This window comes from Amphibalanus amphitrite, unplaced genomic scaffold (genome assembly GCF_019059575.1).
Source record: "Amphibalanus amphitrite isolate SeventyFive unplaced genomic scaffold, NRLGWU_Aamphi_draft 001042F_arrow, whole genome shotgun sequence".
Taxonomy (NCBI): domain Eukaryota; kingdom Metazoa; phylum Arthropoda; class Thecostraca; order Balanomorpha; family Balanidae; genus Amphibalanus; species Amphibalanus amphitrite.
This window is the reverse complement of record NW_024882536.1, coordinates 101,021-128,544: the sequence shown is the minus strand read 5'-3', so window position 1 is coordinate 128,544 and position 27,524 is coordinate 101,021. Positions and strand designations below refer to the sequence as shown.

General features: G+C 57.7%; 1 protein-coding gene and 1 long non-coding RNA gene across 3 annotated transcripts in view; one reads left to right on the top strand and one right to left on the bottom strand.

Moving 5' to 3' along the window:
* The window catches only part of LOC122369499 (insulin-like growth factor 2 mRNA-binding protein 1), a 54,076-nt gene extending 26,552 nt beyond the window's left edge, over positions 1 to 27,524 (top strand). Inside the window, exons 1-6 of one of the 2 annotated variants that reach the window (XM_043344292.1) lie at positions 11,425 to 11,544; positions 15,547 to 15,831; positions 23,276 to 23,413; positions 23,948 to 24,064; positions 24,902 to 25,484; positions 25,902 to 27,524. In XM_043344292.1, the coding sequence (XP_043200227.1) occupies positions 15,551 to 15,831; positions 23,276 to 23,413; positions 23,948 to 24,064; positions 24,902 to 25,484; positions 25,902 to 26,252 (1,470 nt within the window). In that variant the 5' untranslated portion in view covers positions 11,425 to 11,544; positions 15,547 to 15,550 and the 3' untranslated portion in view covers positions 26,253 to 27,524. Of the gene's footprint in view, positions 1 to 11,424; positions 11,545 to 15,546; positions 15,832 to 23,275; positions 23,414 to 23,947; positions 24,065 to 24,901; positions 25,485 to 25,901 lie in introns of those variants that run through there. The other variant, XM_043344291.1, reaches the window with a different exon arrangement.
* On the bottom strand, positions 17,794 to 21,732 carry LOC122369500. The gene is made up of 3 exons (XR_006254411.1): positions 21,531 to 21,732; positions 20,296 to 20,436; positions 17,794 to 19,654 (listed from the first exon to the last, which is right to left on the bottom strand). It is a non-coding gene; the product is annotated as an uncharacterized LOC122369500 (long non-coding RNA).

Genomic DNA, 27,524 nt, shown 5'->3' with positions numbered 1-27,524 from the left:
GATACGAAGCTACCGCTCCGTTTCGGTGGCCGGCCATGAGGTCGGTGGCATCCTTTTATCATTTTTTTTTGCATCCCGTTCCGTTCCGATATGGATGCCCTGGTTACTGGTTAGTTGCACGCTTTTTATTGCGATATTGCGTATTATGCTGCGCAGTGCACATCGTTCCGTTTGGGTGCCCTAATCAGTGACCCTTTGTCTAGTCTCATGTAGTGCACCGTTCCTTTCGAAGAGTTGCGCTGACACCGTTTCCATTTTCACTATGCGTAATGAGTACCGACTATCGCTGGCCGTTCCGGCGTTCGGGCCGGGAGATTTCCGGCGTATGTCATGCTGCATAGTGCGACTGCAATTGCATACTCAATACTGCGTCCCGTTCCGTGTGCCCAGAGCAAAGGCACCATTTCCAGTATCATCCGGCCATTGTCATATCTGTTGAAAATAGAAAGCTCAAAGCTATACTGCGTACACTGTACGAATATTACCAGATCAGATGCGAACGAAAACTACATACTTATATTGCCGCATATTATCTCAAATATACAGTAATCTTGGAAGCGGTGCTGCCATATTGTAGGCGCAAAACGTCCCAGAGGCCAGAACACATGAGTTATACGGTTTCCGGTTTCATAGCGATCAGTTACGTCAACAAACTGCCCATCAGGGTATCATGATTACCTAAAATTTTATGTCTGACAGTGTCACAGTGATGACCACGCCTCACGCATTACACAGTCTGAGTCAACTGCACTAAATCAATAATACAGGACGACAGAATGATACCCTTTGCAACGGCAAAGACAGGTTCCTTCCCACTTCCTTTGCTTAAAAAAGAAAGAAAACTTCTCCACATGGCACTAGTACCAAAGCCTGCATATAGAGAGAGAGAGAGAGCTCCCTCACCCGCCCCTCCCCCACCCTCCTTAAGATATGACAACAGATTTCAACAGAATCATTGCATCTTCTGCTTCTTAACGACCTAGTTCGCTCGCATGATGGCGACTGGCGTCATGAGGATGGAGGTCCGCGGATGATCTTTAGGAGAAATATACAGGCAGAAGGACCGTCCTGGATCCGTGCCAGTAAGCATGAGTAGGAACTTAGCAGATGCTGACGGTAATATCTGCTGTCTGCATCTGAAACGGAAAGGAAGGCATTGATTTAAGGCTAGGAGAAGGATGGCCACTGGACAGTCATTCAATTGTGACAATGCATTTTGACTTGTGAGGAAAATGAAATCTCACTGGTTGAAGTAGGTATTCATTCTTAGCTGTATAAGAGACAAGGGTGATTCTTAACTTCATTAGTCTCAATCAAACACAAAGATTGGGATAAAATGGGATGGATTTCGAAACACTTGGCGATCAGATGCTAAAGTTATAATTCTGCCGTATATCACCCTTACCTATTTGCATCGTCTTTTTCGGTTAGTTTTGGTGGTCAGGAATGGTATGTTCTTTTATTATCAGCCAGCGTAGCGTTACGCCTTTATTGCGAAAGTGATATAGGTTTTCACTTCTTTTTTTTCATCCTAGATTTTTTGGTCATCATCGTCACACCCAACCAAAATCCAATTTTAGAACACTGAGAGGCCTCTGTGTGCCAGGCGGCTGATCGACTGCTCTTACACATCTGTGTCGGCTATGTGCTCTCTGTCTTGGTCTGTGCTCTCTGTGTCAGTCTGTGCTCCCTGCGTCGGCTGTCTGCTCTCTGTGCTCTCTGTGCTCCCTGTGTCAGCTCTCTGTGCTCTCTGTGTCAGCTCTCTGTGCTCCCTGTGTCAGCTCTATGTCAGCTCTCTGTGCTCGCTGTGCTCCCTGTGTCAGCTCTATGTTAGCTCTCTGTGCTCCCTGTGTCAGCTCTATGTCAGCTCTCTGTGCTCCCTGTGTCAGCTCTCTGTGTCAGCTCCCTGTGTCAGCTCTATGTTAGCTCTCTATGCTCCCTGTGTCAGCTCTCTGTGCTCTCTGTGTCAGCTCTCTGTGTCAGCTCTCTATGTCAGCTCTCTGTGTCAGCTCTCTGTGCTCTCTGTGTCAGCTCTGGCTGTGCTCTCTGTGCTCTCTGTGTCGTCTCTCTATGCTCCCTGTGTCAGCTCTCTGTGTCAGCTCCCTGTGTCAGCTCTCTGTGTCAGCTCTCTCTGTGCTCTCTGTGTCAGCTATATGTGCTCTATGTGCTCTCTGTGCTCTCTGTGTCAGCTCTCTGTGTCAGCTATATGTGCTCTCTCTGCCCCTCTGCGTGTCGGTCGGCTGGTCGGTGTTTTTGCCGGGCCCGCCGCGGTCGGCGCCTGCCTGAGGCGGTGGTTTTTTGGCGATGTGGGCCGCCTCGCCCGGCCGGCCGGCCCTGACCCGGGCAAAAACGCCGCCAGAACGACGGAACCGAACCGCCGACGGACCGACGGACCGACGGACGGACGGCAGTGGAGGCATCGCGGCAGGCAGGAGCCGTGGTGTGACGCCGTGAAGGCAGAACACTGTGCGCTGAACGGCCCAGGGCTGTATTGACAGGGCCGGAGAGGGCGCTGACGGCTGTGGTGCGTCCCGTGACGCCGGCGCCACCGCCAGTAGAGTGCCGGGCGCCCCGGCGGCCCCGATAGATAACCTGTCGCTGAAGTCGCCGAGTGGAACAAGTGGGCGATTGGCAGCGCGGGCTAGGCGGCAGCTCGCACTGATTGCTTATCGCGCGGGTGGAGCGGGCGGGCGGCCCCTCTCCACTGGGCCGCCGCGCCGCCTCCAATGCCGCTCACTCACTGACTCGGCTCTGTATGCTGTTGACGCTCTTCAGGCAGTTATTTGAGCTGACCTGGTACATAACATCGTCACGAAGGTAGCTTCAGCTGCATATGACCGCTGTATTTATGTGTGTAATAGTCATCGATGCATGACGTGCAAATTGCCCAACCGTGACGTCCAGTTTCTGTTGTGCTGGTCATTATCATGGAGATCCTTCTTTCCGCACCGAGCTTTGCCCAAGAGGCTCGGTTTCAAAGCGGCCAGCCCTTCTGTTCCTGTGAGCGGCCGCCGGCACCACCGCGGCCGCCTCGGACGGTGACTTTTTGCTGGCGGAGGTGACCCCATTCAGGGCCGCCGGCCGACTCGCCGTGCCAGGCCAGCCGACTCGCCGTGCCAGGGAGGCCGTACCACAGACGGTTGCGCCGGGTGGGCGCCGGCAACAGGCCTGCTTGACGCCCGACCGGCCACCCGCGCCCACTGATCGGGACAGACAAACGTCGGAAAGACAAACCTTGTGGCGCTGATTTGGTTGATGCAGAGGCAGACTCAGTGGAAGTCTCGCTCAGAGTTGGGCGCGCCGGTGAAGAGCGGATCGGCCAGTAGATGTGGCTGAAGCTCTCGAGCTGTTGACGTGGGAGTTGTGGCGCCATGGATGGGTAAACGGTGGTCCCTGCTGCAACAGTGATCGTCTGAGAAGTCCAGCCCATCGCGCCGCCTGCCCTGTATCGGTGCCTCCCTCCCTGACTCCCTGCGCCTGTCCCTCCCTGGCTCCCTGCGCCTGTCCCGCCCTGGCTCCCTGCGCCTGTCCCTCCCGGGCTCCCTGTGCCGCTGCCTCCCTCCTTCCCTCCCTATGCCTTGCCTCCCCGCCTGCCTGTGCCGGCTGGTGCGACAACACACGCCGACAGCCAGCTCCATAAAAACGGACCCGCCCAGCCGCTGCGGGCGCGTCGCGCCTGCGCCGCCGGCCGGCCGACCGACCGGCTGTGGCCGTTTTTGAGCGCCGCGCAAAAACTCCCTAATACCCTCGGGTGCGGGCGGCGCCTGTTGTGCAGGGTGCCCCGTCCACTGTCTCTCCTATCTGGACAAAAAGTCGCACTGAGCCGCACTGGGACAGTGAGCCGCCGGCTGCTCCCCCAAACAGAAAAATGACAATCCGTAGCGCGTGCTGCCCACGCCGGCTCCGGATCGGGTGGACCCGGCCTGAATGAAGCCCGGTCTCTCCGGCGGGCTCAGAGCACCGGCGCGTGCACGGGCTTTGTATTTGCATAGTTTTTGCTCGCTGTTTTTATATGCGCACTGATCAGCAATAGTGAGGAGCTGAAAAAAGTTACGGCAAAAGCTGGCGCTGCTTATTGTTGCAGCCTGCAGCTGCAGATTGCACGCTTGGACGAAAAAAAAAAAAAACTTGATGGACCAGGTGCATAACAAGGCTAGACTGATCGCCGAAGCACAATGGTATGCGAAAATGTTTGCAACATGAAAAATTGATGCCTGTAGGCTGTAGTGCTAATTATTGTACCTATATTATACCTATACCTGTATTATTTTACTTCTATTGTGCATTTCCCATTCCCCCCCCCCCCCACTCATTTTCAGAATTCATTTATGCTATGCCGAGGTGGAGACTCCTGCCATTGGCAGAGACAATGTGGTATTGGACGTCGGGTGGAATGCTACACTATATAACTGAAGTTCTTGTGTGTTCGTCGCCAATTTTCGACGCCTTACAGGGTAAAAGTCAGTGATTTTATTTCGTTTAGATGCCCGATGTGTTTGTGAAGTCGCCGTTCCCTTCCCAGGACCCGCTCAGTTCGGAGTACGCCGTCAGTAAGGCTGCTAGTGCTGACCGGTGGCCGGCCAGCAGCCTATGGGAGCCGTGCGCTCGGCGTGTTGCGGCTGGGTCCATTGCTGTTCTCCTTGTTCCGCGGCTGTATGTAAATGTACGGTTCATCACACTCAGCTGCGCGCGGTTGACTATGTAGTCTTGGTTCAGTCCATGAGAGCTGTTCACCCTGCGCCGCGGTTGTCCACTGTTCAGTCCGTTACAGCTGTGCGCTCGGCGCGCTGCAGTCCGAGCTGTTCACCCTGCGCCGCGGTTGTCCACTGTTCAGTCCATTACAGCTGTGCGCTCGGCGCGCTGCAGTCCGAGCTGTTCACCCTGCGCCGCGGTTGTCCACTGTTCAGTCCATTACAGCTGTGCGCTCGGCGCGCTGCAGTCCGAGCTGTTCAGCCCTTCGCTGCCATTGTTGACGGGAGAACGCCGTCCCTGTATGCCGCTGTGGTCCCGTGCCCAATCGGTCGGGGCGCCTCCAATGTGTGTGGCGGCCGCGGCGCCATCCGACGGCCGAGGAGTGTGCGGCGCGCCGCCGGGCGCTCCTTTGGCCGCGCCCCTCCCCGTCCATCGGCGGCCGTCGGAGGACGACGCCTCTGCCCGTCCGCCGTCCGCGCGCCGCTGGAATCAGCCGGGCCTACCTCAACGCCGCCGGCACGCTCCCCCCCCCTCCCCCTCTCCCCCCGTCCGCCGCCGCCGCCATCGCCGGTCACGTGGCCCGGCCGTGACGTCACGGTCCGGCAGGTGGCGTCAGCTGCCGGCTGCACGGCCGCCCCGCCCCGCGTGCAACGCTGCAATGGCGGCCACCGGACGTGCCACGTGAGAGCGCCGGGCGGCGGGCCGGGCCGGCGCTGTGCATGCGGCCGGCGAGGGCCTGGCAGCGTCGCGGGCTGACGGCGGGCCCCGTGGAACCACTGATGGCTGCCGCCGTGTTTCTGAGGATGTGCTCCACACATACCTACCGGCCGTGCTCGGCGGCCACTCTGCCGTCCCCTGCCGTCCCAGCGAGCACGCACCTCCCGCTGACCAAACGGCGGTCTCTCGGACACCGCCGCCTTCCAGGACAGCTCCAGCTCCAGCGCGATTTGACCAACGCTGGCTCACCAGCCACCGCAGTCAGCCGCGGCGCGATTTGACGAACGGATCCCGATTCGCACCAGCCAGCCCCGGCGTGACTCTACACGAACGGAATGAATGGATCACTAGTCAGCCCTGCGTTATTTGGCGAGCGGCTCACCAACTACAGCGGCAGGTCGCAGAGCGGGGTGTGCCGCCCTCTTGTCGCCCTATGGCCTGAAGTTTGTTGACGGCCGCGCGGAGGTCACTCCTCCCCCCAGCCCGGGACTCCGTCAGTTCGGCGGCGCACTGTGTGCGTTTAGCCGGCCCGTTTGTGCTTGGGGCGCGCGCGGGCGGCGCTGCGGGGGACGGCCGGCCGGTGGAATGCCGCCCACCTCCGGCACTGCACGCAGCGCGCCGGTCCGTCCTCAAGGCCAGGCTGCGCGGCGTGCACGCAGTTTGTCAGCGCTCCGCCTCACCGGCGCGGTGTGAGCGGTGCGGCGCCGACTCTCAGTGACGCCGCCACCACTCACACGAAGCCACCGCTCAGTTTGGGAGTCTGAGACAGAGACATTTGATTGTCGCCCACTGCACTGTGACTGGTGGCTGAAACGGGGGGGGGGGGGGCATAGGGAACTCTCCGGAATGAATGAAAAATAACCGTTTTCTTCGCCTCGCATAGATAGAAAACTATCTAGTTAGTGTACCTACTGGCGTATTGAAGGGTGGCATTTGTTTCTCGAGCAGGCCGCAGCGATTGATTTTTTTCCTCACAGTATAGGAACAAATCTTAGCAATGTTTATCAGAAAACAGTACCCACCCGGCACCGATGCTAACAGTGATGTTAATCACTCTTGGGCAGGCAAAAGCGAGTCTGAAATGCATGTTATTGGTGCTTACGAACTACGGATATCACACATTGGATATTGATAAGATTTTCATATTTTTCAATTAAGGTTCCTGCAAATAAATAACGGCATGTGTTACTATGAACTGGCATTGATGTTGCAATGGAAGTGTGAAGTAAGGTACTCTTTCTGTCTTTCATAGGGCACCTGCATTGTTTTACCCAGTGCCAAATGTTCGTGCGACTCTAGCTCCGTCCCGCGGAGGTGAGGTCGCCAGGACGTGTTCGGCCTCCAGCCTCAGACATGTCCCGGGGTCGCCGCCATATGGGCGGTGTTTCCATTTTCCCAGTCCACTCTTTACTGACTTGATAAAGCGCATCTATCGAATTCGCTAGCAATGGCCATTGGGCATCGGAGAAATGTTTGGTGGCTCTTTAATCGATGGCCACCCTGGGAACTTGTGACTGGGCTCTCCACAGACGTCCACCGAACACCGTGAACACCGGGTACTTAATCGGGCTCCGGTCCGGTGTTTGTCCGCGCGCCTGTCGGTCCCGACCGAATCAGACGGCGGCGGCCGGCGGCGCCCGGGAGCGGCTGTTTTTGCCGAGCCGTCCCGCCCGTCGGCTCCGACGCGGGTCGATCGAGGCCGCCGACGTCGACGATGTGTGCGTCGCCAATGTCCGGAACGGGTCGTCGCTTTTGACCAGCTCGCCGTGCGCTGAATGGCGGGCGGCGGCGACTATGGGCCACGGGTTCTGAGCTCGGACGGACCACTGGGCGTGTGTGACTGTGGCCGGCGGCGGCTAGCGCTGGTCGCTCGGCGAGGGGTCGGCACCACTCGTCCCAGCGACAAATCCCTGGCCGTCGGACCGTCTGAGTTCTGTAGCGGCGGCCGAGAGAGCGGTGCTAATTGACCAGGTAGGCAGGAGATAGAGCGGTCCCGGCCGAGCCGTACCGGGCGGCGGCCGCGCTGGACAGCCTCGGCTATCAGTCGCTGCTGGTATTTGGTGGACACTGGACACTTAACAGTCTGTCTGCGAGTCTGTCCTTCAGGCAGCAGTCTGTATGCCTCTGTCAGTCCTTCCCACAGTCCCACTGTCAGTCCGTCCCGCTGCTCTCGGTCAGTCCGGGGCCTGCCCCCCCCCCCCCCATGTGCCCCAGTCGGGCTGGAGCGCGGCGGCAGCCGCACCTTATCGATTTCATTAGCGGCTGGCCAGGTGATCGGACAAGGAACACGGCCGCTGCCGCCACTGCTATCTATCACAGTCCTCACAGAACACTGGCTGGAACACGGCCGCTGCCGCCACTGCTATCTATCACAGGCCTCACAGGTAGCCGGAGCTGGAAGACGGGGTGATGGGACACGGGACACGGGCCGGAACACGGCCGCTGCCGTCACAGCTATCACAGGCCTCATAGCCAGCTGGAGCTGGGTGCAACGGTGGTACCTACTTAGCAGCATCGTTATTCCGCCAGGCGGCAGTGACAGGGGCTCCGCCACATTTTCAGGTCCGACCCAAAAATGCATCGTTTTATATATTGAGGTGTCAGTACGGAAGTGAAATTATTTAGGGGGCGGCCCCCGCGATCCCCCCCCCCCTCCTCCGGTGGCGGAGTCCCTGGTCAGTGGGTTAACTACATATGATCTCCTTCGCGACGTTGACAGACATTCAGACAGGCTGGTTCGCGTCCCTTTGACGGATTCCCCGCTATCACTCGGCCGTTTCCTGGCACCTGGGAGGGCGTCACGCCGGGCGGCGCGCGTCTCTCTGTCCACGAGGTGGTGCGGCCAGCGCGGCGGGTTTTTGTGGCCGGCACCGGGCGTACGGCAGACCTGGTGCTGATACGGCGTGTCCGCGGGGCGGCGGCCGCTGTCTGCCTGCCGGACTGCAGCGGACGAACCGAGCCACCCAACGTGCCGCCGGGCCGTCTGCGACGATCGGCCGGGGGACACGAGCTTGAGGTCGGCACTGTCACCGACGTCAGGGTGAGGGAGTTCAGGGTACCGGGGAGCCAGCTCTCCAGCAGCCCGCTGTCCAGCGCAGTGAGAGGTGCCGGCTGACGGTCCCGAGACGCGCCTGTTCGGTGTGTGTCGGCCCGGTCTCTGCGCCACACAGTGGTGAGCTCCAGCCGGCGAGCGGCCGTTTTCCAGCGCTCCGCGGCGCGGCTGTGGCGAGCTTCGGCGAGCTCCCCGCCGCCGCCGCCGCCGCTGTGCTGCCGTAACGGCTCTGTTTTTGTCGACACGGCGACGTGGCAGGCATGCCGAGGCTTCCTTCTCAGCATCGCCATGCATACTAGGTACATTTAGCGGTTCAACCAAGATGCAGGACGTAAGGGGTATCAACTAAGCCCAGGTGGTCGTCAGAAGTGTCCAGGGAGGGAGGAGCTGCTGGTAAAGGACGGACAGCATGGACCCCACTGACCCCCACAGTCTCCAGAGGTCGGGGACTGCGGATTGTCGCACCTCAACTGGATGGCATCAAATAGCTCTAAATGCGGTGAAAATATCCAGAATTTACGTAAAGAATGTTAACCAGAATTTTATAACGCCCAGAGTTCAGCGAAAAGTTCCAAAGGAAGAGTTTCCGTGCTCCATTTCGTTAAATGGTTGTCAGTCGAGCGTGTGCTCAAAACAGGCACACTAATCATTAGTGATATCTAGCTCAAACATGGGAACGACGACGGATGGTAATCTTTTTTCTCTCTCGAAAAGCCGTTTGACGAGCCACGCGGGACACTGCAGGTATCGGCCCATTGCGGTGTCAATTTTCCGCTACTGCTCGGATGCTGGATGATGGAGCGACCACGGATTGAGAAACGGGCATGTCTCGATCTTTAGCCTAGTCGATTCCAGTGGCTGAATTATTTGTCAGGTACCCTCTTATCATCTATCGATGACACTATAACGTATTGCCGTTTCAGGAAGCATAAGCGGCGGAACGGGGAGGGCACCGGGGCACCGTGCCCCCCTTTGATTTTGGCATTTTAACATTAGCCCTATGGGCGTTGCATGGAAAGAATGGGACCAAAAGTCGGCGGTGCCCCCTTAATTGAAGGTGTTCCGCCGCTACTGTCAGGAAGTTTTAGATCGCTGCTTCCGTTTCATATTCTGACTTGCTTCGCTTGGCATGTGGTCTGTTTATGATTTCCCACAGTCAATTTTTTAGGTATGGACAGACTGACCCATAGTTAATTCTTCTGGCCTCAGGGAGCTCTCTTTGGTACCGCCGTTGGGTGGACCTTCTTCTCGCTGCAGGGCGAGGGCCAATGTGAGGTCGGTGCTCTCCTCCGCGCCGCAGGACCAGGGTGAGGACAGGCCCGTCTCGCAGTCGCGCTGGGCCGTGGCCGGGGCTGGGGTGCCTGGTGCTCGTGCGGGGCCAAGACCGGGGCTGGGGTGCCTGGTGGCCGGGGCTGGGGTGACTGGTGGCATGGCCGGGCCGTGGCCGGGGCTGGGGTGACTGGTGGCCGCGCTGGGCCGTGGCCGGGGCTGGGGTGCCTGGTGGCCGGGCCTGGCCGGCTCTCAGCACAGCGTACCGCTGCCGGCGCCGCTCGCTGCCCAGTTTTTCGATCGACGGCTTGACATGGCGGTAATCACGTCAAACCGATCCGATTAATCGGCCGCGCTGCCAGCGGCCGAGCCGGGTCTCTCGGAGGGGCCGGCGGCCCCAGGCGTAGCGGTCGTGTCGGTGGCGCGGCCGGCTGTTTCGAGTCTGTTTTCGGCGGCCGTCTCTATCGTTACAAACTGGCGCCCTAACGGCGGCCGCCGGCTGTGTGTGTGTGTGCGTGTGTGTGTGCGGGCCGGCCCGGGCGGGTATATTGATCGCGCCGCTCCGCCACGGACTGTGGACCGGGCCCGGCCTCCAGAAGGACACCCAGACCCGGCTTCTGCTCGGAGTGGACCGTTCTGATAGCCGCCGGGCGTCTGAGGGGCCGGCGGCACGGGTCGCACCGGCACCGCCAGCGCCCAATGCTGGGTGATGCACAGCTGGGTCTGCAGCTGCTCTGTCACAGCTAGCGGTCCGGGAGACCTTGTGTTTCACCCCGACCGCAGTGCCCCTGGATGCTGCATCTCTGACCGTGTGGCGTGTGTGAAGTTATATAACGAAGGTTGAACGCAGCACCCTGTCGTATCTAGCAGGTTTCACCCCACTCGGGGCGATAATACTGGCGGTTTGAGTGATATAACATTTGTCCTTTCTAACGTCGGGACCAGCTCTTCCGCATCCTTGACCACATTACCCCCTCCGAGCAGACGGTTTCCGGCCGTGGCTACCGATGGAGGGCAGCTCCGAAAGCACAGCCCTCTCGGCGGTGGCCGTGTGAGCGGCTGGGTGGCTCTTGTAACCGGGGCCCTCTCGTCGCAGCGGGATAGACTCGGCCGGCGCGGTGCATCAGTCTATGATCCATAAAGCACAATGCCTTCCCATTTATTCTCACATCTAATGCCACTGAAATGGACGGGCCGAAATCAACAAAACAAACACCGTGGCTCGACCTGGGAGGACATCGTGTTCGCTGGGGCCGGGGGATGTGTGTGAGGCGGCCGGTGCGGCGGCGCGCCATGCTGCCTCTCTCCCCCGTCTACCCCTGGGAGCGGGCCCTGCCCTGCACGGCGGCGGAGGGCGGCCCGGCCGGTCGTCCGCCGCCGCTCCCCACTTGGCCGCGCGGAGGCGTGGCCTCCACTGCACGACTGCCGTGCCAGCTTCGCCGCCCGGCCGCCAGGTGGCAGGGTATGTCGCCTCGGTGGTCGCCGCTCGTCACGCCGACCCGTTGGAAAAGGGCTGCAATCGACAGGGGAGAGCCGATGGGGTACGGGACGGCGGCACGTACCCCTGTGTGCCCCACTCCGCCCCGCGCCGACCGCCGCCGGCCCCCCTGGGAACGCCGCCCGGCGCTCGGTGTGTGTGTGGGGGGGGGGGGGGGGGCGGGGGGCCGGGCGGGGCGGATGTCAGCTGACGCGCCGCAGTCAGCTGTCGCCGCCGGCCGGCGGTGGACGTGTTGGGGTGGTGTGCCGACGGCCGGCGCTCGCTGAGCTGACGCCGAGTGGGAGGGGCCGCCACTGCGCCGCCGGAGCCTGATCAGGTAGGTGCCGGCCGGGGCCCAGGTGGGGCGCGGCGGCCCGGGCCGAGGGGCAGCGCCGGGTGCAGCGGGCTGTCGCCGCAGTGAGTGCTGAGGGGCCGGTGAGTGGTGACCAGCAGCGGCCGTGTGACGGCGCGGCGCCCCGCTGCCGGCAGCGCAGTGCGCCGTACTCGGGCGCTGACGTGGCAGGCGTCCGTCCGTCCGTTCCGCTGGGGCCGCCGGCCGTGATTCAGCCTTGGTATGCGGCGCGACCGGCCGACCGGGCGGGCGCAGCTCGGTGACCGGTGCCGCTGCGCCGCCGGCCGGCCGCCGACTGCTGCCGTACCGTACCCCGCCGCTGCCGGCGGCGGCCGGACCCCGCCGCCCACCGCTGCTGCCCCGCTACGCTGCCTTGTTGACGGCCCACTTGGTGACCTACTTACGGCGTGTCGCATCGACTCGAGCTGCCGCTCGCCGGGCGCCCGGGGGTCGGCGAGCGGGCACGGCGGTGTCAGTCGCCGTGTCGGTGTCAGTCGCCGTGGCGGTGTCAGTCGCAGCCGTGTGTCTGTCGGTCGCCTTCAGGTGTCAGCTGTCGTGTCCACTGGCTCGGTTTGTCCACTGGCCCGCCCATGTACCGCAGGAATCTCTCCATTGCCGTCTGCCCAGCTCGTCTATCGTGCAGGGCGCCAGTGAGCCGAGTGCCAGTCGGAACGCGGCGTGGCGATTCCCCGTGGAGTCGATGGTTTCTCACGGACCCTATCCGAACGTCGTGCAGGCTCTGTCAGATCACTTGGTCAGACGCCGGCTGTTCCTGGTCCCCTCCCTTCCCCTGCCCCCCCCCCCCGCGGCGCGTGGGAGACACGCAGGTCGGCGGCGCCGCCGGGGTGCCTGGGCAGTCCGTGTCTGGCCCATGAGCCCGGCTGGATGGAGACGCCAGCCGGCCGGTCTGACACGGGCCACGCGCCCGTGTGGGGAGGCAGCGCTCCACCGCGGCCCGGCCCGGCCTGGGGCGGCCGGACGATGCAGTGGGGCGGCGGACCGATAGCTGAGGTCGCGGGGGCGGCGCGGGCAGTTATCGTCGACAGGGCTGTCGGACAGATAGGCAGCAATTTGCAGCACTTCACGGCTAGTGATAGGACCCGCCTCTGTGCATAGTTCACGTGAAGCGTCATTCTGTATCTCCGATAGTTTATCAGCTTCCCTGAGTGAGGCTACGAACGGAAGTAGACCGTTAACCATTTAGGCGTTTTACTAAACCCACCCATTGAAGTGTCAGTTATCTGGAGCCAGCTGGGCCGAGCTGGGCGACCCGGCCATTACCGGATGGTTTCAGACGGCTCCAGTAGTTCAGTGGGTTTCCATGGAGCCCCCTGTTGTCTGGTTTCAGACAGCCCCCGGGGTTATATGCAAATGAGCTTCTCTATGGAGCCCGCCCCTTGTCGTCTCTCGGTGTTTTCAGGCGACTCAATGGTTATATGGAGTCTCCTCTAGTCTCTCGGCGGTTTGGTGTTCGCCTCGTCGTGTGTGGCTCCGTTCGCAGACAATCTTGTTTATGGCGTGTGACCAGTCCATAGGTCGGCGGCAGTTAGTGGCCCGGAGATGGCGCCGGGAGTCCATAGGTCGGGGGGGGGGGGGCGCCGATAGTCTGTCACGAGCTCGGCGGCGCGGGGCGGGGGCGCCGCTCAGCTCATTAACAGTCGAGGGGCGCCGCCTGAAGTCAATTACCGCTGTGAGAAGTGAGTTGTCATCGCGGCGCGGGGCGCGAGGCTGCCCTGCTGACCACTGAGTACAGCTGAGGGCGGTCGGTGTGTGTCTGTGGAGGGCGGCACTCCGTCCCTTCCCGTGGTGACTGGGGATGGGGTGGGAGCAGAGGAGGCAGCTGAAGAGCGCGGTGACCGGGTCTGTGGTCCCGTCCCGCCTGTCTCGCTGTCCCGCAGCTCCGTCCCGCTCACCGTGTAGCCCCGCCCCGCCTGTCCCACTGTCCTACCCTCCTGTCTTGTCCCGCCCCGCCAGTCTGGCAGTCTCGTCCGTCCGGCTCGATCCGCCGCCTTATTCGGCCGGCTGTCGACCTGTTGTGACGACGGCGGCGACCGGTAGCCTGTGTGCTGTGTGCTGCCGATGGCGTCCACCGGAGACCTGTGACCTGTGACGACCGTCCCCCCGTCCCCCGTCCTACCGGCGTCCACCGACGTCCACCGGCGTCCAGGGTCCAACTGGCGTCCAGCGGCGTCCACCAGCACCAACCGGCATCCGACCTGTGTCGGCTGTGTCCACCGGAGTCCACCGGCGTCCACTGATGTCCACCGGCATCCTGCCGGCGTCCACCGACGTCCACCGGCGTCCACCGACGTCCACCGGCGTCCACTGGTGACGGACGGCAGTGGCGCGCCCCGCGGCCCCGCGTCGGATATTGTCCGCGTCGGACAGATTTAAGGCTCCGAGCTCCCGAAGCACTGGCGAATAAAGTGGCGGCCGGGCGATGGCGTTCTCTGGGAATATTGCCCAAAGATCCAGCACTCGTCGAACGGCTGGACCGTCAGCTGACAGCTAGTTGGGCGACTATCCCGTCCTGACAGGTTATTGGAGATGAACTGCTTACATATCTCTGGCAATAACACCGTTTATTTTGACCAATGACCATCTTACTGACAAGTAACCCAGTGTTACGCCAATCGTTCTCGATATTTTTATGGTGACCGTTGGTAGCATTTATCTCTTAACCCGCGAGTTGCTGGGGGGGGGGGGGCGTTAAACGCCCCCACTTTTTTCGCCGGGCCATAGCATAAAAATGGCGCGCTGCGGCGCGCCAAATTTTGGGTACCTGTAGGGAATTGATTGAAGTTTATTGTGACAAAGTTTCAAAAAAAAAATCGGTCGGAAATTTTTTTTGAGATATCGAGGTTTTAGTGCGTCATGATTTCTGAGTTTTCGACCAAAAACGGCATATGTTCAAAAAATCATATAAAATCACAGGATTGACATACAGACATACCGTAAACACCATTAGACTGCCAACACCATGAACAATCAAATGGCTATCTTCGATTATTGATTATCGTTCCGCATTTTCCAAAATCTTGAACTGAATCTTGGCAATTTCTCGTGACTACTTCACGAATCACGACCATGATACATGCATTTCTTAAATTGAACTTTTTGAGCCAAACACGTACACATATGATAAAATGAATGTCACCATCGTGTTGTACGCCCCAAATTACCCATAAAACATGTGTCAGGCTGCGAATATCAGTTTTGATTTTTGGGGATATGTGCCTACCCGGTTGACCTGACCTTGACCCTGACCTATGCTTGACTGACCCCTACATAGACCTGACACTCTTGCAGGCCTTAGATGATGGATTGTGCACCGTTCTGACAGAGTTTATGGCGAGAGGCGCCCATTGCGAAATCCTGAAGTCCATGCTACTGAAAGCCCGATTTCAGGTGTTTGACCTGACCTTGACCCGACATGTGACCTCAAAATTCAACTTTAAAGTACTCATCTGAAGCGTCTCGTCGCGTTCTTTCGTTTGCCGCCTCGTGCGTTTCGCTGCGCCTATTGGTTCTCGAGTTATCGGCTGGGGGCGTTTAACGCCCCCTCCCAGCAAACGGTGGGTGGCGAAATACATACCCCAGCAACTGCCGGGTTAAACATAGGCGATGTTCTGAGAAGGCCTTTCAAGCGTTCGAAGCGGCATTATACAGATAGCGCAGACTTGAAGCGTCCGATGTGGAGCTGCGAAGTGTGCGGCATACGGTGGTCCGTGGTCATGTCCCCGTGTCGCGCGAGGGAAGCGCTGCAGAGAGGAGCCACCAATCGGGCGGCTCGGCGCCCTGCCCTCGACACTCACGGCCGTCTCCTGCCCAGAGGAGTGGCCGGGAGACTGTGCTGAGTGTGTGCGCGCCACCACGATTCTGTGAACCGATGCTGTCTGGTTGCCAGCCGGTTGACCATGTTTTGTGTTTCCCTGCGGCCCTCGGTGGGCCACGGCGACCACTGACCTCCGTATGTCCCTCCGGCAGAGTCATGAACCAGATGAACGACCACGGCATGAACGGAGGGGGCGGCGGCGGCGGCGGCGGCGGCGGCCCGGCGCTGGACGGTCTGGGCGGGGGCGGCGGCGGCGGGCGGCCGCCCCGAGCCCGGCCCGCCGGCCGCCCCGGCATGCCGTTCGGCGCGCTGTCGGGCCAGCCGGCGCCCCAGGCCGACTTTCCGCTGCGTATCCTGGTCAACAGCGAGATGGTGGGCGCCATCATCGGCCGGCAGGGCAACACGATCCGGCAGATCACACAGAGCACCCGCGCCAGGTGAGGACAGATCACACAGAGCACCCGCGCCAGGTGAGGACAGGTCACACAGAGCACCCGCGCCAGGTGAGGACAGATCACCCGGAACACCCGCGCCAGGTGAGGACAGATCACACAGAGCACCCGCGCCAGGTGAGGACAGATCACACAGAGCACCCGCGCCAGGTGAGGACAGATCACACAGAGCACCCGCGCCAGGTGAGGACAGATCACACAGAGCACCCGCGCCAGGTGAGGACAGATCACACAGAGCACCCGCGCCAGGTGAGGACAGATCACACAGAGCACCCGCGCCTGGTGAGGACAGATCACACAGAGCACACAGAGGACGGCTCAGTGGACGCTGTGGAGCGCTGGAAGGGTTACAGGGGACTGTCAGGTCACGGCGGCGGGACAGTGGAGCGCCGCAGCCGGTCACGGGGGTACCGCACAGGTCACGGCGGCGGGGCTATGGAAATTTGGTAGGGGTATTTACAGGTCACGGCCGCAGGGGTGTCGAAGGGTCACGGGGTGCCATACAGGTCACGGCCGCGGGCCGTGGAGCGGTGGAAGGGTCACGGAGTACTGTACAGTGTACAGGGTACCGGTCACGGTCGCGGGGCCGTGGAGCGCCGCAGCCGCTCACGGCCAGCAGTCGTGTCTCGGCGACATTTGCATGTTAATTCGGCTGCGTGGGCGCGCTGCTCACCGTTACTGGTGGAAACCGCCGGCTGCCGGCCTCGCTGGCTGAGCCGGCGCCGTCAGGGGCACCCAGCACGCGGGCCGCCCGAGGGACGGGCTGCTGACCCGAGGGCCGCGCGAGGGACGGGCTGCTGGGGCGGTACATGATCTCCTGAGACCGTCAGCCGGTGGGCGTAGCGCTCCTGTGACCGATGTCGGGTGCCAGGTGATACAACATTGACATCGGTCTCTATGACTCTGGACGCCTCCAGCCTCAAAAGCGTTACCGATTAGGGTCTTACACTGCATTCTGCTGTGTGGCCTATCAGTCATCCACCGTCAAAATCAGGCGACATTCAGCTTGTAACGGTACATCAAACGGTTACGGGCTGGAACTGGACTCGCGTGCAACAGCCGTTCGTTCGACTAATTTCTGCTTCCCGAGGCGCGGGAAATGTTGGCTCTACTCAATTAAAGGTAGTGTGCCAGCTTTCTTGGACCGTATGGAGTTAATGGCCCAGATAAGGAGAACCGGATTTTTAGAACTTATCCATACCTTCAAAACTCATGGAAACGTCTTAAATTCTTCAAATTTTGAGTACCCCAGTGCGAAATTCGCCCCGACGGGTTGTCGGTCGTACCCCAACCACATTTCACACCACTATGAACAATAAATGCACACACTGAAATCGCTATTACCGATATGCTCATCCAATCAAGTTTCGATAAACCCGTTCATCACCATCTCCTGCGGTTTCGAACACGCCTGTTAGGTGGCTTCTGATGCTCGTCGAGGTCGGAATTTCCAAATACGCGTGGTGCGTCGGGCCGCGCGCTCTGACTTCGGCCAAGAAAAATGCGTCAGCTGATCATTGTCATTTCTGCCACTTGCGTGTGGTGAAATGGGGTCATAACTTATAAGACGGCTTTTTCATATCAATTATTTTACATAAAATCATATTTCAAACCATAAATAATGTTCGACAGCCAAATAAAATAAACAATACAATACGGGCTTACAGTTTAAGGCTCGACATTGTGTTGTCTACGATTAGACAGCTGATAACTCATTCCCGTACGTCGTATGGTCGTAACCATAGATATAAAGACTAGATAGGGCACCCCCATGTCGGGAGCGACTCGCGAATACGTAGCAGCGGCCGCCATGTTGGTGAGGGCGAGAATCTGCGGCGCTGTGTAAACACTATGGGAGGAGGGGGGTGTTTGGGACAGATTTTGTGGTATTTTTCGACCGAAAAATGTTAATCTTTTTTACCTATGGCATTCTTTGGAATGAGTAGATTGTGAAACAAGGGCAGAAACATGTGTATTTATAGTAATGTAATTACATCAGCCCTAGACATATAGCCCTGAAGACGCTGATAAAGGATATGCGGCACCGAAGGTAGATGCAATTGGCATGCTAATTTAAGATAAAATTCGTTTCCCATTATGGCTACCATACTTTATATCTATGTATGCAGTATGCAATGGACAATGATCGACGATAAGTGCAATTTTAGCCCCCACCCGTTCGTAGTTTGTCAGCGTCTTACGAGTAGGGGAAGCCAGGGTGAACGGAGTGAACTCCAGCCGTTCGCCCCTCGACGGAGCAAGAACGGAAAAAATAGGTATGCTGTCCGCGATGTGAGTAAACCAGTGATACCAAATTTCAGGGTACTAGGTCAACGGGTGAACTCAGAGGTCAGGTCAAACACTGGAAATCGAACCAGTAAAGTCACTGGAGTTTGAGATCTTTCGCTATAAAATCGACCAAAACGCGTGATCTGTCGGCGAAATGGGTTACATCATTCCCAATCAACCTCATCTCGAAATCTAGCGAACCGGGTCACATAAGGTCATACAAGGTCAGCGACCTTAGATGACCTCGGATGGCCTTGACACATGGCGGGTCATGTGAAGTGTATTTATGGGCGCCGATCTCGAATCCCGTGTCAATCTTACTTTAAAAAATGATTTGCGAGCACAAATCCGCAAACATAATTAAGGATTACGAATAAAATGAGCAAGATGCTCCGAAAACTGCCCATATGAAGCGCAGCCTTGACCTCGAGGCAAATGCACGTTATCTAGACATCAACACTAAAAAAACGCATGTAAAATGCATAAACATGCACTAGAAGGCAAGGAAATTCACCCGGATGCGGCAAATCGCAAAATCCGCTTATTTTAGCCGAACATGACCTGACCCGAGCTCCGATGACCCATTCCTCACTTTGAATCAATCCGCGCCCCCTACAGGCACCGACATCGCCCTTGCGGACAGCACCGACGATAGTCGCACAGGCACGTGGCGAGCTAGTGTAACTGTAGCCGCGCCTTCAGCCACGAACACCAGTTTGTGCCGGATCAGCCAGCCACGGAGCAGAGACGGCCGGCAACGAATCGGCAATTAACAGTGCTACATATCGACACGATCACAAGAGGCGAGGCGTTAACCCAGCGCCCACTGCATTGGTCGCCAGTGGACCCACTCAGTCACTAAGCAATCATCGACAAAATACGTCTTTTATCGGCCAGACATTGATCTGTTCATTAATATGAAGTGTCCATCCAAATCCACGCTATCCGCCACACAGCAGCTATCGACGGTAGATACCCACTCCAGCGGCAGCTGGCCGCCACTCACTGACACCGGCTAGAGACAGCTGACCGCTGAAATCACCAACACTTCGGCAGGGTATGAGCGGGTCTCAGTCAGATCCCAGGCATGTAACCCGTCCCCACCTTAGCTCATCTGGCAGAGATGATGAAGAGGTGGTAAAGCTGTGTCATGTCGTCCGGCTGGATGTCGCTCACCAGGGCCTCCTGACAGGTGCTACAGCTGACAGAGTCGAGCGCCTTCTTCACCACGAACCCTGCGATGTAGGTGACGATGTTGCCCACCAGACGACAGCCCAGGCTGGAAGTCGTGCTCCGTGATGATGTGGAGTGCCGTCAGCCGTGGCACCGTTGTCTGAGGTGGTGGAGGCCGAGGTAGTAAGGCTGGCTCCCCGTCCGCTGGTCGTGTGACCGACTGCCAGGATGCTGGTCGGGTCGAGGGCTGCCACTTTCCCTGTGCTGCCGGGCCGGACGCCGCAGCGGTGGAGCAGGTGCCGGAATATCCCGCAGAACTGTGCGGCACTGGGGTTGTTCCAGCCACCTGGAAGGTTCGATTAGTATCAATAAAATATGGCTAATAGTGTTTAGTGTTAACATACGCCAGGCACAATTGTGTTGTATTTGTTGTTAACACATTGTTGACACACACGCACACGCACACACACACGCACACACACACACACACACACACACACACACACACACACACACACACACACACACACACACACACACACACACACACATGTTGGCAATGGTAAAGCAGTCTCCGGGCATTTGGTAATAATTTTTTGCACTTATTCTGGTTTTAGTGACTGATGGGCCTTTACCCACGCATGACTGGAGGGTGGGGCTCTACAGAGCCCCTCTCCTGTTTTCTGCAATAGAATATTTACATTTATATATTGAAAAAAAAATTAAAATATATATTTGTTGCAATATTTCTAAACCACTAGACGTGTCAATACGAAACTTGCAGTACCTTCGGCTGCATCAATCTCAAACATTTTATAGAAATAAAAATTGTGTAGCTACCATAGGTCGGCCGTAAATGACGTCAGAGTGATCAGTGAAGTTATACCTATTCTGCCAATTTTGATGCAAGAAATTGAACTACAGCAATCGCTCTCGGTGGCAGATAACCTGTAACAATATAAAAAAACAAGAGTCTGTAGCTTTTACTTGCCAATGCAGGGTGATCTCTTGACTCTTGAGCCTCATCCCTGGTTTGTCAGCAATCAAATCCTGCACATCTATTTGGCATCTTGATTCTTGAGAGACTGAGAGGCAAATTTCAATTTCAAAAGATACTAGTCTTTAAAGCTGAAACATATTAACAGTTAGTCAGATCAAAACAAGGCCTGTAGCATACAAGTGTAGGATACTGGATTTGCACACAGTACACACTACAAAATACACATAGCAAACAGTGAGATTACAGTCATGGAAAAGCATCAGGTTTTTAAAATAATAGTTTACACAGACTTAAATACAAGAATTTAAATGAGCTTCAAATAAAATGAGAAGTGGAGTGAAGTACCTAACAAATAAGGGTATCCATAAATCTGGTGCCACCGTCGGCACATATAAGGTTGGTAGGTTGTAGGTGGGTAGGTTGCAGGTATGGAGGTTGTATGTAGGTTGAGGTTTGCAGGTTGTAGGTTAGTTAGGTTAGTAGGTAAGGTTAGGTCAAGTAAGATTATGATTTTTATCTTCCTTGGACTTCATATTTACTTGTTAGCACTTAGCATTGATGGTAACGCCAGATTTACTAATACCCTATTTACTGATACTGATAACAGGTGAGCCAAAAGAGCATGAAGTGTAGTTTAAGCTTTACAATGTGAAAACTAATTAGGTAATGACAATCTGAGTTTAGGTGCTCCAACTAACGCACATTTTTACGTCACCCCTGTGCTGTTCATTATTGGGATCAAATGTGCGACACGGTTCACTGGTGCAGATATCACGACGTCTGGCATTTTCACTACCTATCTATCAGCTCTGGTTGAGGGTGAGCGTGGTATGCCACTGCACTCTGAACCCAGAGCGGATAAGAGCCCCCGAGGCATCTGGCATAGTGCATGGATTTTTCGTTTGGCACTGAACTACTATTTAATACTAACTGATGACATTAAGTAAAGTACTTATTTAAAACCTATAATCATAAAACCTTCTTACTTCATAAATATTGTCCATTGAAGGCAACAGTAGAAAGTGAGCAGGCAAAGCAAGTGTAGGTAATGAGTCTGCTTTCCGCTGCCAATGTTCTGGTACCTATCTAGGTAAGCTTTCTTTGTGAAAAATCATATGACTGATGCTCTATCCATGCAAGAATAATTAAAGGATTGTGGTGTGCACAAAAAAAAACATGGGAGCTGAATTAAATCTAAAACAGGCATGCCAAGCAAATCTACCTTTGGTGCCGCCTATTCTTCATCAGCGTCAACAGTGCAACATGTCTAAGGCTAACGTAGCCAAATTACAATAGATAAGCATATTTCAGCACTTGTTCCACAATCTACACATTCCAAAGAATGCCGTGAGCAAAAAAGATTAGCACTTTTCGGTCGAAAAATACCACAAAATCAGTCTCAAATACCCCCCTCCTCCCGTAGTGTTTACACAGCGCCGCAGATTCCCGCCCTCACAAACATGGCGGCCAGTCGCACGCACTAAAACACTGCCAATGTCCCATCTAGTCTTTTATATCTATGGTCGTAACACTATAATGACCTTTGCTTATTGTCACAAGTGCGCCGCATTCGCGATTGTTGCCCGACGCCTGTTTGCAGGTGAGCCCACTACAGTTGTTATACATATCTAAAAACCGAAAAACTTTTAGGCGAAAAAGGCACTATTCCAGGCCCATTTTTGATTTTTTTTGCGATATTAGGTAAAAACAGAAGCTTCTTATCCTAGGAAAAATAAAATGGGAAATCTTTCAAAGGTGGCACACTACCTTTAACATGTAATGCATTATGTATGTATGCGGACTGCTGGCTTGTGCCATGCCATGCGTACTTCCGCAGTCCGCACGTTTCCGCACAGTGTGCTACAGACATGGCACAACAATGCGATAACGTACTGACCAAGGCCCATTTCAAGCCCATACTAACACAATGAACCGGGCATCGGCAGGGAAAGGTATTTTGATACATTGAGTCGAAGAAAATCAACTGAACTGTTGCTAAAGTGGCTTCTGTTAGGGCACAAAACCATCACTTTATTTTATACTTCCTTTGGCCCAATGTAGGTACCCTTTTGCGTTACCACGATACATTTCCTGGCAGGTATATGTATATTTTGTATCATTGGAAGATGTATTTCAACTTTCAAGTTTCAATTGCGTCATGGTTCACCGCCTCATTGCGATGGTCCTCGCTCGAAGAAGGGCTGACTGAGCCACTATGTCAGTGTCCGTTGTGCCCCAGTCGCGAACAGGAAAATCATACACGATGTTCACTTGTATAGCACGACATGGCCGCTAACCTCAACTCCATTCACATTGATCACAAACAGGAAATTCCCAGGTGGAAGCGTTCCCCGTGCTGGGGTCACTGACCGCCGGCTGCTGCCTGCCCGGGGGGCGGGGGTCGGCGGGGACGAAAACGGGGGGGGGGGGGGTCACGCGACCCGAGCGGCTGAAAGAGTGACACGAACATGAAACCACCGCTGCCCGTGCATTTCGCTGTGTGCAATGCTATACCGATAGTCCAGCTACTTATGTGGGATAAATTGATTAAGTCTCATCCCTATCCAGTGCTGAGAAATGTTTGGGATTCTCTGGCTACCCGCTACATTTGGTTTGCGAGTTAAGTTATGACAAAAGTCGGCCGATTATGATGCTCTGGCGGATGAGTTCGGGCCGGGGGTCCGTGTCGCGTTATTAGACTGGACTGTATGGACGGACACCTGGACATTTGGGCTGCCACTGCCCCGGTTGGGCTGGGCGGACACCTGGACATTGCCCCGGTTGGGCCGGGGGACACCTGGACAGTGGACATGTAAGGCTGGCACTGCCCCGGTTGGACCTGGCGGACACCTGGACAGTGGACATGTAAGGCTGGCACTGCCCCGGTCTCGGCACGGTCTAACGGCTGCTGGATGGAGGGTGAAGTTGTCGACTATTTGCTGACTTACGTGTCCTTGTCTTTCGCAGGGTTGATGTGCATAGAAAGGACAACACTGGCTCCTTAGAGAAGGCCATTACGATATATGGCAACCCCGAAAACTGTGATAATGCGTGCAAGAAAATCATTGAAGTCATGATGCAAGAGGCGGCCAATACAAATAAGGGGTAAGTCGGAGGAGCGGTCTGGCGCCCGCACCTATACCCTGTCCGAGCCCGTCGCCTCGTCACACTATAACGAGCTGATCAGGTGGCTGCAGTGAAATGTTCACTGTCATTTTACGTCGATGCCGTACTCTGTCTAATTTAGATACTAGATTATTTACATCAAATCTGCATAGTAAACCATAGCACATACCTACATACGAGTACACATCAGCTTGTCTGCAAACACCGCGATAGGTCATTGCTCATGATGGGATATTTTTATTTGTACCCGGGAGTGATGCGCCGATGAATTGTTTAGGTAATGTGTGTTACATATTGGGTTAGTTCGTGCCAGCTGCCTTGAAGATCCCAGTGTGACCCCAGATTGACTGGCCCCAATTCAGACCCCAGTGAACCCCAGCTGTCCCCAGATAGCCTGGTGTGTTTGACCCCAGTTCAGACCCCAGTGTTCCATGACCCGAGGTCCGGCTCCGTCTCCGCCTCGGTCTCCGTGTGGGCGGAGCAGCAGCTGTGACGGCCGGCCCGCGTTCACAGGGAAGTGCCGCTGAAAATACTGGCCCACAATAACCTGATCGGACGGATCATCGGCAAGGGCGGCAACGTCATCAAACGAGTGATGGAGGAGACCGACACGAAAATCACCGTGTCCAGGTGAGGAGACGGGCCTGGAGCTCTCTCTCTCTCTCTCTCCTCTCTCTCTCTCTCTCTCTCTCTCTCTCTCTCTCTCTCTCTCTCTCTCTCTCTCTCTCTCTCTCTCTCTCTCTCTCTCTCTCTCTCTCTCTCTCTCTCTCTCTCTCTCTCTTTCTCTCTGTCTCTGTCTCTGTCTCTGTCTCTGTCTCTGTCTCTCCGTCTTTACTCTCTACTCGTTTACTGCATCATTGATCATAATCCTTTGGAGAACCCATAACTTATTGTATGCTGTTTATTGGAAAGTTTAATCAATAACGTCCACTCAGTAATAGTAGACGTTGACGTAGACGTCTACTCTTACGTCCAAAGCAACTTGTGACGAGAACAAGTTAGATATTTTAAGTTTAAATATTATGATTATTTTTTCGACAAAAGATGCTGTCCTCCTCCGAAAAGCGCCCGTTCGGCGATTTTATCATCGGGCATCCCCCGAGTAGCTCCGCTGTAAACTGCACTGTGTTCATCTCTGCTGTAGCCGCACTGTGCTAACTCTACTGTAGCCGCACTGTGCTATTTCTACTGTAGCCGCGCTGTGCTGACTCTACCGTAGCCGCACTATGTTTATCTTTGCTATAGCCGCGCTGTGCTGACCGGTGCCGTCCCCGCGCTGTGCTGACCGGTGCCGTCCCCGCACTGTGCTGACCGGTGCCGTCCCCGCACTGTGCTGACCGGTGCCGTCCCCGCACTGTGCTGACCGCTGCCGTCCCCGCGCTGTGCTGACCGCTGCCGTCCCCGCGCTGTGCTGACCGCTGCCGTCCCCGCGCTGTGCTGACCGGTGCCGTCCCCGCCGTCCGGCAGTGTGGCCGACATCAACAGCTTCAACCTGGAGCGGACCATCACCATCAAGGGCGGCCTGGAGGGTATGTCGGACGCCGAGCGGCTGGTGGTGGCCAAGCTGCGCCAGAGCTACGAGAACGACCTGCAGGCGCTGGCGCCGCAGTCCATCATGTACCCGGGCCTGCACCCCATGGCCATGATGTCCACCATCGGCCTGGGCTTCAGCCGCGGCGCGCCGGGCCTGTACGGCGCCGGGCCTGCCGCCTACCCACCCGTCTACCCGAGCGGGCCGGCCGGCCAGCAGCCGGCGCCCGCCTCCGAGACCGTCTGCCTGTACGTGCCCAGCGCCGCCGTCGGAGCCATCATCGGACGCAAGGGCAACTACATCCGCAACATGATCCGCTTCAGCGGCGCCTCGGTCAAAATCGGTCAGCAGGAGGAGGAGGGCGGCGGCGGCGGCGGCGGCGGCGGCTCGCCGGGCGCGCGCCACTCGCCGCCGCCGCCCACGGACGGCTCCGAGCCCGGCGGACACAAGGCGCCGCTGCTGGAGCACGTGGCGGAGAGGAAGGTGACCATCTACGGCACGCCCGAGGCGCAGTGGAAGGTAAGTGACCCCCCCCCCCCTCCGCCGCGGGAGGGACCCGGGCCGCGCAGCTGTGACCCGGATACGGGCCGACACGTTTTTAGGCGGTTTAGGCGATACAAACATATGGTGTAGCAAGGGCAGTGTGCCTTTTTGTCGGCGACACTTGGACCATCACGGGATGCAGTTGTGCGCAGCCGCCGACTGTTCTGACCTGACTCATGACGGCTAGAGCTGTTAGTGCTCAGGTGGTTTCACCGTGCACACAAATAAAATTATACGCTGATCGTTTATAGACACTAGTCCGAAGCGATTGTTTCTATCTGAGAAAGATGGCGTCCGTTACGTTTTCAGTCAGCTGATTGTCTCAGCCGCTGGTCTGAGCACCAGTGTCGCTGTGTAGTGTGTACTGACGCCCGCCCGCTCGGTCCCCGGCAGGCGCAGTTTTTGATATTTGACAAGATGCGAGAGGAGGGCTACGGCGTGGGGATCGAGGACGTCCGGCTGCCGGTCGAGTTGACCGTGCCCAGCTCACAGGTGGGCCGCATCATCGGCAAAAAGGGCCAGAACGTGCGCGAGCTGCAGCGCTCCACGGGCACCGTCATCAAACTGCCGCAGCCGCCCGAGGACGGCCTGGCGCCCGAGGAGACGGTCGTGCACATGGTGGGGCCCTTCTACTCGGTGCAGTCGGCGCAGCGGCGTATCCGGGCGCTGGTAGCGCAGGGTGCGCCGCCGGCCGGCCGGCCACCGCGCGCGCCCCTATCGCCGCCGCCGCAGCCGCTCATCTAGTGACGCTCCCGCCGCCGCAGCTGCCGCCACCACCGACCACCGGCCACCACCGACCGACGCCCAGCCTCTGCCACTCTCTCCTCTGTCCGCCGCCACCTCCAGCCGACCCTCAGGACCGGCCGGAGACGCCCTCCGGCCGTCCCTCAGGACCGGCTGAGGGCGCCACGACCCTCCAGCCGTCCCTCAGAACCAGCAGCGCCCAGCGGCCGGCCGGGGGCGCCATCGTGCGCCTCCGTGTCACCGCCACCGCACGACCGGATAACAGCTAGCTGATAGGTGCGCGGGAATCGATGTCTTTATATGTCTAGTGAGTAAATTGTTTATTTTTTATATGTGTTAATGAAATTTTTGTTGAATTTTATATGCGAGAGAGCTAGACGGGCCGCGCGTACTTGAGACGCGCCGCCGCGCGCCGGGCGGCCGCCGGGACAATCCGGGCCCGCCGGCGGCCCAGGAGAGAGTGACCGAAGAGAGAAGACAAGGTGAACAGAAAACAGAAGGAAAGCAGGAGAGAGAAGAGGAGCCTGCAGGGAGCGCCCCGGGCTCCCGCCGGCAGAACCCCACCCCTACCCGGCCGATCAGCCAGACCGACCGAGCCTACCTCGCGCGCCGCGACCGCCGGGCCGCCACGAGAGCGACAATGCCAGAGAGTGAGAGACAGAGAGCTGCCGCGGAGTGCTGGCAGGCGTGCCCCTACCTCGCCCGGCGGTCGGGCGCCGCCCGCGCGGTGGCGCCGGCGCCGGCCGGCCGCGCCGGCCGCTCCCTCAGGTCCGCTGCGCAGCCGGGCCGGCGCGGCCGGCCGCCGCCGCGCGCCGCCACACTGTATCATAGCTGCATTCAGTACCCGTTCTCCGTTACTCTTTGCTTACATGGTGTGTTGGGCGGCGGCGGCACGGCGCGGGTGCCGCCCGCCCGCGCCGCCGCCGTCCGCTGTATCTGTTGGTGTACGGGCGCGGCGGCCGGTCCGCCGGCCCGCCGCGCGCCCCGTATACTACCGCTGCCGTGCATGTACCTATGTTTATTGGTATTTGAGTTGTTAGACTATCGGTAGTTGCGGCCGGCCGTCTTGGGCCGGCCGCTGTGCGCCGGTACAAAGGCGGCCGTCCCGCGGCGCCGGCCACTCTGACCTCAGCGCTCTACCTCAGGCGCCGGCTGAGCGGGGCCGGCCCGCGCGCCGCGCGCCCTCCACCCCAGCAGTCGACTGTAACCTTCCGAGCTCACCGCTCCGTGGAGCGCCGGTTTCTGGCTGGACAAATAAATTATTACGGTTGA